The sequence below is a fragment of the Prosopis cineraria genome, unplaced genomic scaffold (genome assembly GCF_029017545.1).
Source record: "Prosopis cineraria cultivar Desert tree isolate PC_DT_omini unplaced genomic scaffold, ASM2901754v1 PC3, whole genome shotgun sequence".
NCBI lineage: Eukaryota > Viridiplantae > Streptophyta > Magnoliopsida > Fabales > Fabaceae > Prosopis > Prosopis cineraria.
This window is the reverse complement of record NW_026555334.1, coordinates 3,748,271-3,761,973: the sequence shown is the minus strand read 5'-3', so window position 1 is coordinate 3,761,973 and position 13,703 is coordinate 3,748,271. Positions and strand designations below refer to the sequence as shown.

Sequence of the window (13,703 nt, the reverse complement as noted above, 5' to 3'; positions counted from 1 at the left end):
AAGGAGTACAAGCTATATTTATATGTTGGTGAAATCAAAATGGAGAAGCTTCAGGATTAAGCAATTTTGCTTGGTAGTAGCATATTGCTGAAGATGCTAAAGGCTGTGGTGACCATTTTTGACAAAGAACAAGTAGCCTCATAGATAAAGGCAAGTCCAGCCATGAGTTCACAATCATAAAAAAATTTATAACAATTTGAAGAAGATAAACCCACATTGAAATAAGCAATAAGATGCTTTGCTTGCCAAAATATAGCTCCTACTCCTCAAGTATACATTGACAACAGTGGGATTGGCTACATAAATTATATGATGCCATTATGCTCTATCATTTATTAAGTTTTTAGAAATATTGTTAATTAAAAAATCTCGCTCAACAACATCCAAAAGTATTCTCTTTGGTCTTCCACCCTTCTTGACAGGGCTTAAAGTCATCTGTTCCACTCTCCTCACAAGTGCCACCCGTAGTCTTCTTTGTACATGTTCGAACCACCTAATATACATTGACCTCAATCATAAATATCATTGGTGAAGTTGGGTAGCTGCAACACAAGAACAATGGTTAGCACCTAACTTTGATGCTGAAATGCCTCCTCTACTCTTGCGAACCACTTGAACCTATTCTTTTTGGTAATGTCTATTCATAGATGAGCAAAAGTGCCACTTTAGAGCAAAACTACTATAAGTAGTTGGTTAAATATAGAAAGCTACATAGTTATGCAACAATGCTAGGCAAAGCCATTAGAGTACTACTTTGACTTCGTACAGATCAATCCCCACACTAGCATTAGAAATTAAGTGGCTCAAAAATCGAACCTACAACTAGAGGTGAGAACAGGCCAATAACTTACTTCAGATCCAACTTAGCCTATTTAATAAACAGGCTCAAGCTAAGCTCAGGTTTTTAATTAGACCTATTCAATTAAATAGGCCAAGCCTATTTTTTGATGCCTAGCCTACAAATTCAACAAGCCAGCCTATTTATACACACACATTTAATGTAATATATCACAAATACATCAGTTTCACTATTTGATTTTAAATCAATTTATTCTTTTTTATATTTTCAATCATATTAGACTTGTATATTAATTTGAATGTTGTTACTTTATTATGTTATTGTATTATAGTTGGTAAGTCCTTTTAATTATTATATATTGTAATTGATAAATCAGGTTATATGTTGTATACTACGATAGTCTTAAAGTATATTTGAGACATTTAAAACCAAAATGCGAGCCTATTTAAAAGACTTACTTTTAAATTCTTTCAAGCCAAGCCAAGCCAGGCCAAAGCACTAGACTTTAGGTAAACTCAAGCCTGAGCCGTAAAAAAAATCTTATACAAGTTTCAAGCCAAGCTCAAGCCTCTAATTTACCACACAGGCTCAGGCCTATTTAGTCAAAGCCTAGCTCGGCCTAGCCTATTTCCACCCCTACCTGCAGCTAGCCAGACAAACACTTTCTGACACAAGCAAAGTATGCATAAGTGTGAAGAGTGTGGAGAAAACCTACTCAAGATTTTAGTTGTAAATCAAGATGTTGTTGAAGAAAACCAAAATGAATTTAGATACAAAGATGGACAAAATCATTCATGGATGCCTGAAATGTGGGAATGCAAGCGACATTACCACAAATTTATAGTGGGTAAACTGAATGCAATTGGTCAACTAGGTGAACCTGATTTTGATGATATGTCAACTTCTCTTGGGCCCCGGGTGGGCACAAAGAAGAGACTATGTAGTTAATTGAGGTGTTCATTAGGTGCTTATCTGGTAAGGTGATCAAGTTGAGGTCCACGTAGTCCACAAAGAAGTACCATCTGGAGTCATTCTTTCTACCTAGTAACACAAGGCAAGCAAATGGACCCCTTGCAATTTTTTTTTTTTTTAAAAACCCTTACATGCATGATTGCCAATTCCTTTCTCCAAAGATGAGGCAAGTCAGTTGAGATTGCTGCAAGTGCTCTGATCATAGCAAATAGGGAGGGCTCGAAACACAAAAAAGGAAGATACAAAAATTGATGAAGAACTATTAGTGTGGCTTGACAAAGCCTTCTAAAGCTTTGTGTGGCTATCTGGCTTAGCAATTTCAAAGATAGAGCTAAGCAAACACAATGAAAACTTTGAATCTTTTCAAAGAAGCCATACAAATGGAAATCCAAACTAATGCACGGCCATGGTACAATTGTGTAAAGTAATAACATTTAATCTAATCTAAATCTTAAAAGATAATAAAAATATAAATGGTCAAATCTAAAATAACCCTACATAAGATAGTCCTAGATAAGATAGGATAATATGACAAATCCAATAAATCCCAATCCAAACTAAATTTATTTAAAGATAATAAAAATCCTAAGAATTTAAAATAAAGATAACACATAATCAATCTAATATCTTAGGGTCTTCTACTCCTTGAAGGATTTTTCCATCTTTCACCACTCTCCCCCACCTGAAAGAACTTCCTAATACTTCATGACCACTGGATGATGCAAGGAACTTCTTCAATTACTCCCCCCGAACCAAAATATAAGGCATTGATAACTAATTAATGGTTATCAAAAAGGATAGTTGAAACTTTAGTTTCTTAACAAAAATTTACATCTTTTCAATTTTACCCTCATTACCCTATATAAGTGCTTTGATAATAATAATTAAAATTCTAATGCATTATTTTCTTCAAAAAGAGTAATAAATAAAGTAGAGGTATAGTTGAAAAAACAATTATAAAAATTACTCAATGTTCTATATTTTGGAAGATGGAGATATTGCACATAGGATACAAGCGGGGTGGTTTAATTGGAGAAGTGTTGAAGTTGTTATCTACAATTGTAAGGTACCCGATAAGCTTAAAGGAAAGTTATATCGAACTACTATAAGACCAACAATTTTATATGGTAGTGAATGTTGGGCTTTGACAGGACAGCAAGAGTATAAAATTGGAGTAGCAGAGATGAGACTGTCAAGATGGATGTGTGAATATACATGTAAAAACAAAATTCAAAATGAGCGAATACGGGAAAAAGTGGACGTAGCACCTACTGAAAGAAAAATGATAGAAAATCGTTTGAGATGATTCAGACATGTACAAAGAAGATCATGGGAGGCACTTGTGAGGAAAGTGGAACAGATGACTTTAAGCCCTGTCAAAAAAGGTAGAGGAAGACCAAAGAAAATACTTTTGGAGATTATTGAGTGAGACCTTTTAATTAATATTTCTAAAAGTTTAGTAATGATAGAGCACAATGGCATCATATAATCCATGTAGCCAACCCCACCTAATGGGATAAAGCTTGTTGTTGTCCTATATTTTGGACCACACAGAAGATGCCTTGCATTGTGGTCCAGAAGCAGTATCTAATAAGCATAAACTTCATTCAATAAGCAGTTAATACTGGTTATGGTTCTTGCTATGGGAGGATCAAATGTCAAGCGCTATGTTAAAATGGACAATTTAGGCTATAGTTCCAATGAGTTTTATGACAACCAAAGTGAGGAGGCATCCTGACAAGGGAGAAAGGGGAAAGAGAGAGACAGAGAGAAGAGAAAGGAGGGAGAGATTGAAAGGAATGAGGGAGAAATAGATGCATGAAGTTGAGGGAGAAAAGAACTCAAGGAAGAGTGAACAAAATTCTCAAGTTTATTCAATTCATCAAAAAGGCCTAACGATTGAAGAGAGCTTGGGGCAATTTATAGAGGTATAGGTAACAAGTATTTAAAATAATAAAATCTAATCTTAAATCTTAAAATATAACATAAAAATAAATGATAAAATCTAAAATAATAGTAAATAACATAATCTTGGATAAGATAAGTAATGGGATCTCAGATTAATTAGATTTAATATTTTTATTTTATTAGAATGATCTCTTATATTTAGATTTTGATTTGGTTTGAATAAATATAATCTTTCAAATTACAAACTTATCTTTTTGATTATTCAAGGATATTTGCATTTATTATTATCATTTAGAATATTTACATTTAATTTTAGGATTTTTAGAATATTCTGGCATTTATTTCTAGAGTTAAGGTTAAAGTCTATAAATAGTATTTTAACTCATTTGCTTAGTACACATCTTTGGTTGAATAAGAATTGCTATCCTTTTGCCTTTTTGAATTTCTCTCAATTGGTATTAGAGCCTAATTCCCACCTCACTTTCGTTGCCAAAAGTCATCTCAACTCCTAAATCTTTTTTTCAAACATTTGTTAAAAAAGCTTGAACTTTAAGTGTTGTTAGAGCCAAATCATTTCCTTCCAAAACCTCCATTTGCCAAACCACCACAATCACCTGAGTTTGTTATCACAGCCTTTGAAAAAAAAAAAATCAAAGCTTGTCATCACCACACACCATAGTCCTAAGCACTGAATGGAATACTCAACCCACATCTTGCTTTTCAAGAGTTATCACCAATTTTACTCTCCAAAGGAGAGTTCTTTCAAGTAGGGAAGAAATTAAGGGATATTGGATTAATTAGATTTAATATTTTTATTTTATTAGAATGATTTCTTATATTTATATTTCAATTTAGTTTGGATAAATGTAATCTTTCATGTTACTAGGTTATATTTTAGATTATTTTAGGATGTTTGCATTTATTATTATCATTTATAATATTTACATTTAATTTAAAATTTCTAGAATATTCTCGCATTTATTTCTAAGGTTAAATTTGAAGCCAATAAATAGCACCTTAACTCAAGTGCTTTGTACACGCCTTTGATTGAATAAGAATTGCTATCCTTTTGCCTCTCCTCTGAATTTCTCTCCCATCTATATTCTCTTTGCTCTCTTTCTCTATTCTTTTCACTTCCCTTCTCCCTTTCCCCTTCCTCATTCTGCATCAAAAGGATAATAGGATAACTCCTATAGGTCCTAATCCGAACTAACTTTATTTAAAGATAATTTAAATTCTAAGAATTTAAAATAAAGATACCAAAACCAATCTAATATCTTAAGATTTCCCACTTCTTGTAAGGGTCTTCCTGTCCTACATTTGTAAAATGAGCATATACATTAGGATTGTAAGAGCACCCAAAAAAAAAACAGAGAGAGAAAAGAGAAAACATGTATATATTGAATAAATTAATATATTACAAATTCCACAAAGCATATATAGCTATAATTTATATGAATAAACTAAGATATGATTAATTTTCTTGGATGCCAGCTTTCGAACTTGTATTTTGAAGTTTGAGACATAGCAGCAAACCACAAAGGCAAGGAGTAGCTGCTATCAGATGATTACTATCATAACCAAAGAATAGAAAAAGGAAATGGCAATAATAGAACCAAGAGAGAGAGGAGCAACATATGAGGATTAAAATTGATTCGAACACAAAAGGCAGAAAAGTAATAGGCAAGAATGGTTGGCAGCATACTAGTTGCTTACATGCCTGAAAGATGATCATAGATGTCCTCCATAAAACAAAATTTAACAATGAAGCTGTTATGTGACTGGCACATGATATGAATAAAATAGCTCTTTGAATCATACTTACACTTTATAATATATTGTCATATGATAGTGTCTAAATTGTGTGTCTAGTATTTGACAGTATTCAGAGTTGGTTCACATATGTATCAGTGTTATCAGTCATTGGACTTAATCATCTTTTTTTGTACAATTTGTTTTTCCTTACCCAAGTATTGTCATGTGATAGTGTCTGTATTGTGTGTCTAGCATTTGACAGTAATCAAGGTTCACATATGTATCAGTCTTATCAGTCATTGGACTCATTCATCTCCTCTTGTACACTTTGTTTTATTTTACCCGAGTCCTGAAGGCTATAATTGTGGCAATTTATTTGGCCTCCATAATCCACAAACAGGAAGACTCTAGATACAAAAGTGGACCACAGGTGGTTAGGTCTAGCTGTCCTTATCTATTTGGTCTTTCTAATGACATAGTTTTTTACTTTATTATATATTAATGAATTATTTACTAGGATATATTTATTGAATGTATTTTTAATTTTAATTATCATATCTTGGGATTTTAGCATCAAAGAGAATGGTTGAGAGAACATATTGGCTAACTGAGATATTGATTATGAGTTTTGGCTTTTAATTTTGATAGAAGATATAAAAGGAAAGACGATGGCCGTCGAATGGCTCAGTTTTTCCCCTATAATAGATCAGGGTCTTATTATTTAATTCCTTTTGTTTTTCAATGGGCCTTGCACTTCAACCCACATCAGAATAATTCTACTGCTACTCTTATTACATTTATCTCCATGATTTTAGCAAGATTCTAGGAAGTCGCTGACTTGTGGGCTACTTCCCCTATATTTATACTAGTCCTGATCAAATAAACTAAGTTGTTCTGCCTTCAAAAATCTTCAATGGGGACAGAACATTATGCATTATTTTAATGTATATAATTTAAAATATATTATTTGAATCATAATAGCTATATTGGCACAAGATAAACAAATAAAAAGCACCTCTCCTCACTCCATTTTTTACGAAAGTAACATACCTTTTATTTTCTTCTAATTATACACAATTTCACATCCTATACCCCTCATATTGGGAATTATGGAGTCCTCCACACTCATACTCATATGTCATGCTGCATGCCACACAAATTTGCGAATAAGCAACCTTGGGTGGGCATAAGATGGCAATGGAAACTCACTAACAACAGCATTTTTGTGTTAAAAGTTTCTTCCATCTTGGACACACAAAAAAAATGGGGAAAAAACAGAGGAGCAGAATTTTCGATCACCAAAGTGAGCTTAGCCCCCAAAATGAGCATTTTTCTCATCTCATTTCAGACACTCCCATTATTGCTCCAGAAGAATTAGATGGTCCTAATTACAGAACATGGCAAACTTTTGTGGCGCTCTGATTCCTTGAATAAAGCTATAAGAAGCACTAGGTGACAACAGTGGAGAATGTCATAGAAATGACCAGTCAACTAAGAAGAAAATTGATAATTAGTTATGAACCCTATTATAGCAATCAAATGACTAAAAGTTGTGGCACATCCATCACAATTAAAGGACCTGTTGCTCTTTTTGGTAAAAATCCAAGTCAATGTATAGCAATGATGTTCAGTGTTTACATGATTTGGTTACTAAGATGTTCACTTTAAGCAGTGAAACACCAACCATATGAACACTTTTGTGGGAAAGATTGACCCAGAAAGAGATTCTTCATGGTTCTTACCCTTGCATCCCTTAAAGCAGACCTTGCTCTTGTTCATACTCAAATTCTCTCTAGTCCAGATATTCCATCATTAGATGTTCTAGCAAGGTTACAACAGTTGGCTATCCAACCCACTAAAGTGACAGCACATTAGCCACCATTCTTCCCTCACGACACAGTGATGGCAACAAGAATCAGGGCCACGAGCCTACAAATGGAAGCTGTGCCCAAAGTGCTTACTGCATCTATTGAAAACTGTCCGATTCACCACAGCGTCAATTATTGATGGATCATCGTATACCCTTCTTGAGGAAATAATGTGACTCAAATATTCAAGCACTTGCCCAAATGCAATCTTCTTTGAATTAATTAAATGACACTTCTACCTCTAAAGCAACCGTCAAATGCTCCAAATGCGGCTTCATATTAAAGCTATATATTAGAACGTCATCAAAGAAAACTAATAAAAGATAACTTCCTCAAATAATTTAGGAATATGTCGTTCATCAAAGATTGGAATACTGACAGGCCATTACTGAGCCCAAAGGTGATTACAAGAATTTCATAATGCCCGTTATTGGTTCTAAAACCAGTTTTGGGCTCATCACCAAGTCTAATCCTAGTTTGGGGGTAGCTAGCTTCAGATGCAGCTTTGTAAACAATGAAGGACTTCCAAACCCACCCAAGAGTTCGTCTATTGCTGGTATGGGATATTTATTAGTGATTCTGACCTTGTTTAAGGTTCCAAAATCCACATGGAATATCCAACTTGATTCTTTTTTCTTCAATAGCAATACAAGACTAGAGTAGAGGTTGTTACTTGGCCAAAAAATCCCAGTATTAAGCATTACCTTCACTAATTTCTCTAGTTCAGTTTTTTGAGAATGGGCACAGGAATAGGGTCTTGTACTAGGTATTTCTGCTCCATCATCGCTGGGGAACAATCCATCAAACAATGGGGGGATGTAGTCCCTTAATTGGCTCACAGGCCTCTTAAAATTGCTTCAATAAACACCAAATTTCTAATGACACATATGCTTTTGTTTCTTTCACCTCCAGTGAAATAGCTCTAAACTACAGCAAATACCCCTATCCTTGTCCTTCTTCAGGTCTTCTTGATGGCTTTAAATGAAACTTGGGTTTGACTGAGAATTGGGTCTCCTTTTAAACAGATCCATTTTCTGTCCACCTTCACTTTCACGTACAGTTGTCCCAAATTCACTCTCATATCACCAAGGAACTCAGGCCAAGCTATGCCTAGAACCAAGTCCACATTCTCAAGACTGAAGGAGGAAAAAATAAGAATAAAATTTAAAAAAAAAATTGACCTTGTGGCCCTATAACTCTAACTCAACTTCCTTACACTCGTCTTTGGAATAACTTTTTCTAACATCCCCAGCCATCACTAAATAATAGCGTGACTCATGCACTTCAGTTACCAACTACTTCACTCTGTATGGTAATATGGAATTATGAGTGGCTACACTATCAATGAGAACTGCCACATGCTTTCCTCCTAACTCTCAAACTAACTTCATGGTATTGCAGCCAATGAATCCCACGATTGAAGTGAGTTTTAACTTCATGGTTGCGATCACCTTTTCAAATATATCTTCCACCAACTCTGCAGCTCAGTCTAAATCATTTCTTCTTCATCCTCTACTGTAACTAGCAACATCTAAAATTGCTTCCCATTGCACTTGTGATTGGGTCCCATAATTGCTTCAGACTTGAAACATAGCCCCAATTCTCATCTCCTATTAAGCTCAACATCAAAAAGTCCCTGGCTGTACTACAGCTATTGTTTGTAGATGTAATAGGAATCCCCATTTCGTTGCTTAAATTATTTGACCCGTCTCCATCTTTGCTCTAAATTCTCTCGCCAGTCAACTGACTAAAATTGCCCTTTGGTGCCTCCAAAAATCCCACATACCTCCCCACTTCACCCCACTAACATTCTAAGCACTCTTAGCCCTCCATTCCTGCTTAACCTTCAAGGTTGAATTTCTTCCCTCCACTTCCTTGAATATCTAATCAAAGTCCTTTTACCAAGCAATTAATGGTCATGGATTCTGGTATATCAGTTTCCCATAGAATTGCTTCAAACTTATTTCAGTAATCTTCTGCAATTGTTTCTTGCTTCAACCTCACCATCATGGATCATGTTTCCAATAACGGTGCTGGTTGGCTGAAGAAACAGATTTGATACTGTAGTGAGTGTAGAAAAGTGTGTTGTTGAGCCATAAGACTCTCATCACATCAATATATGCTCCTATTTACACTAATAAGAGCCTCCTAACTAACTAACTAAGTAACTCTCTTAAGCCTTTCCTGACTAATCACTAATCTCCATGTAACAGTAGCTTAGTGGACCAAATCTAAATTCTACATTCTTCATCATCATCATCATCAAAGTTTCAAGGGCATATTGGTCGTATCAAGCTTTGTCAAGATAACTTTCTCCAATGCATTGGGCTCTCACAGTTTTTGTCATCGAGTTATCAACATACAAGATTGATGGTAATCGAAGATGTCATCACACTACGGTTAGGCAATTTCCATATCAGCCCTAAATTGTTCACAAGGACTCAAGCTAAATCTTGAATGACAAAAGAGGTTACATCAAGAAGAACAAAGAATTCAAAGAATAGTTTGAAAATGTAAAGATCAGAACAAAAAGTTGTAGGAATTCACAAAAACTATGTGCACAGAAACTAAATATTAGCCACTAACTAGGACAGTGCATAGAACCTAAAGACATGGCAAGCCTAAATTGACCTGATCAATTCAAGCTAGGTTTGGTCAAGAAAAGAGAAGAAAAGCACAACACATAATAACAACAAGCCTTATCCTAGTAAGTGGAGTTAGCTACAAGGATTACACGACACTATTGTGCTATATCAATAACCAAGACAAGCACAACACAAGTTGGGGGGGGGGGGAAGGTTGGCCCCTCAAGTCAAACCAAGCTTTAAGTTAGCAGTTAGGATTAAGAAGCCTAACTTGGCTCGAAGCTATATGGATCACTCTACACCAATGTACTCTACAGCCTCAAGGGCTCATTATAGTTTTTTAATTTCTTCTAATACATCATTGTTTAGTGACATCCCTATATTAAACCAAATTCTTCAATCAATCCCTCCCATTCTGCCCATCGAGATCCTTATCCCATGCTGAATCCCTATATTTGATATTAACTAACATAATTTTTTCATAGTAATTAGGAATTCATCAAATTTATTTGAATAGATGAAGTAAATTAAAAAGAGAAAAATTATCAAATTGGTTAATGGGGAGCAATAATTTAATTTGTGGTGAGTTTTAGCACATGATTACTGTATTAATTGAGTTTCTTTGCCACATAGGGGATTTAAGCAAGGAAAACATCAAGTAAGAGGAGCAAGAAAAAGCAATAAAAGAAGACAAGGGGGGGAAAAAACACACACACACACACACACACATTATAAATGTAAATAAGGTGTGTTACACATAAATACGTTGTTCTGCCGCTAATCCATTATAGTATACACGTTAATAAAGTGCTTTAGTGTAAGCATGAGAGAGCTGAATGTTCAAGAATAACAATTTTGAGAGACTGTTGGCAAGCCTAACTTGGAGAAATTAAGGTACTGAAGAATCTAGCCAGAATTCATCTCTAATCTTCATGAATTTAACAACTTTGAGGAGATTGATGATGTCATTCAATAAGATAATGTTCTCAATTTCATACTATTCATTTTTACATTTATTAGTAGACATTTCTTTGTATTCATATAATTGATAATTGATTCTTTATATATAGTTCAGATTTTCAGGTGTGACTGAAAGTAGAAGGCTCATGAGCACTGATTGATGCAAAATGGCTACTTTCATTTCTGACTTGTCGGATATTACATTTATATAGATTTTATATCATAATTTTGGAATTATGGATTATGTTTGTATGATTTTCTTTGCAATATGTGACATTGTTTGTGGATGGATTATTTATACTATCAAACTTTAACGTAGCTAATAGGTTTATTGCAAGATTTAAATTTTCAGGATATGGTGCTTTCTTGCATTCATCAATTTATTTCTAGGTTTAAGAATACTTAAAAGGGATTATTTTATAATTCAACACCGCTGGAAATCACCAAATTAAAAGTTTCCATAGATTTATACAACACAAACCCTAATCAAGTACATAACATTTGAAACTAAAAACTCTCACTGCAGGGTAAATAGCAGAGATGGGAAAGAAAATTACTCTGGAGAAAAATGCATTTGAGCTGATATTCTAGATGGAACATACCAGGATTTGGAAGAAATCTCCTCTGGTCATTTGGGCACGCCACAAAAAGAGCATTTTGTGGATTAAATAAAGCTTGGCATACCAAGAAAAACCACTCTCGCAGTACACCTGGACCTGTGGCTTCCTCATTTTTGAATTCCATAAACAGACCAGCATGTAGAGATTCAGGCTCTGCCCGTGCTATGTATTCAAATGATTCTGCCAACAGCTGAGACCGGTCAATGAGCATCTCATGCAATTCTTCATAGTCTTCTTTTACATCGGGGAACATCAGCATCACTAAATGCCTCCTAGATTCAAAATTCGTTACATGCTTGTGCTCCAGAATCCACTGATGATCATCAGTTCGCTTTGCATACTGGGTGATAAGTAGAACCAGCATACTTCTTTGATGTCTCAAAACTGACCAAAATTCTTCTTCAGCTCCTTCATAGAGCTGAGAAAGGTGATACAATTCCTTCAAGATGGAAAGATACTGAGACCATGCCGGAAGATTATCTCCCTCCTCTCGTTCCTTGGCAGCCACAAATTCCTGCATTTTTTTAAGGCACTGATCCATTTTTTGCAATAATTCACTAAATATAAGATGAATATCATCCTCTTCCACAAGTAACAGGAGCTTATTTAGTTTTTCATCAGACTTGGAAGAATATAGACTCTTGAAAGCTTGTTGCTTGCTGATTCTAGTCCTTAGAGGGAGTAAGAATGCAGTAAAATCCCGAACATCACTCAACAATGGCCCTACACTAGTGGGGGATTCCATACTCATATCCAAAGCCCTCAGCAATCTCTTTGCAATTTCTCGAACAAAAGGGAGAATATCTTTAATTATAATTAATTCCTTGTCGCTCACTGAAACATGGGAAATATTAGCAGTCTCCAATAAAGACCCAAAGGTGCTCCGACAAGAGAGATACAAAGGATCCTCAGGACCCGCCCTTCTGAGTAATTTGCAAAACTCCAACACTACACTCGCGCACTTAGTATGCAATGACTTAGACAAGGTGCTGCGACAGGAACTCATAAAATGCCTAATTGAACAATCAGCACATTCTTTGTTACCTACATAGGGTGACATATAGAGCATAACAAGCACAACTGGGGCAGATGAAGACAAAAATATCTGGAAATAACCAGAAGCTGAATCATTATCAATTCTAGGAGTCATTTTTAAATAGTCAGTTATAAGGCCTTTGATAATTTTCGAGGCATCATGCTCCACTTCACCCCTGCAGAGACGCCAAATTAGAGAAACCATATCGTTGATTACCTGCCAAGCTTGAGGATGTTCTGTGCTGCGCATGCGCCCAACCAATTGAAGATGACAATCTCTCTCAATTGCACACTCGACCAGAGTCTGTTCCCACTGGAGCTGTTTACCCATATATATCAATCTCTGCTCAAACAGCGGAATGCCCGTAATTGCTTGGATACGTTCATGAATCGATCTTACAGTATCTTGTGGACAAGCATCCAGTACCATAGTTTTTCCTTCTGACATCGATCGAATGAAAAACTGCAGTTTCGACCACGGCCGAGTGGACTCGGACCGCGATGAACAAGCATACGGGGCAGTGCCCGATATCCTAGTATCAACAACATCTGGGACAGACCCGTTAAAAGTTTCAGAATTGCAAGAATTTACGGCTTTCGGTTCGTCTTTCCTCATTCTCACCGACACCAAGTCACATAAATCACAAAAATCGACAAAATTTTCACCGTCATCGTTGAAGGCAGTTGCGAAATCATCAAATTTACGTTTAGTGGAAGCACGATGGTGATCGGCGCTACCTCCGCCGCGCTGATGAACGCATTCGACGGTCGGGGTCTCGATAATAGACATCTAGGAGCCCCAGCCGCCACCGCTGCCGGATAAATGATCAGTGATGAAAGAAGGAAGCTATGGGATAATTTTCAGAGCATGTGACAATCACAACGGAAAAGGCAAATTTCTTCGTTACCTTGTTTCAGAGCTCAACGACAGCTTCCATGGCAAGCGAGGATAAAACTCACAAGAGGTTTCGGCTGTCGAGTTTACCGAATACCGATGACAGTATTCTTACGCTGACATATATACCACTTGTGTTTATTAACCTTGATTTATTATTGATTTGATTGATTGATTAATGTTTTAAATTTTTGCATTAGATTAAATTATACCATTATATTAGACTCTGCCCATAAATTATTTATCATTTAATTAAACTCAATAATCAATTATTTACTTATATTGGCTGAACTTCTGGCCAGGGAA

General features: G+C 35.5%; 1 protein-coding gene across 6 annotated transcripts in view; it reads right to left on the bottom strand.

Moving 5' to 3' along the window:
• The window catches only part of LOC129306853 (E3 ubiquitin-protein ligase UPL5), a 55,633-nt gene extending 42,144 nt beyond the window's left edge, over positions 1 to 13,489 (bottom strand). For 2 of the 6 annotated variants that reach the window (XR_008592265.1, XR_008592266.1), the window contains exon 1: positions 11,405 to 13,481. Coding sequence is in view for 3 of the 6 variants with exons in the window: in XM_054947615.1 (XP_054803590.1) it covers positions 11,450 to 13,292 (1,843 nt within the window). In the remaining 3 variants the exon portion in view is untranslated. Of the gene's footprint in view, positions 1 to 11,404 lie in introns of all 6 variants that reach the window. The other 4 variants (XR_008592267.1, XM_054947614.1, XM_054947615.1 and 1 more) reach the window with 3 other exon arrangements.
• Between the last annotated feature and the right edge of the window lie 214 nt (positions 13,490 to 13,703).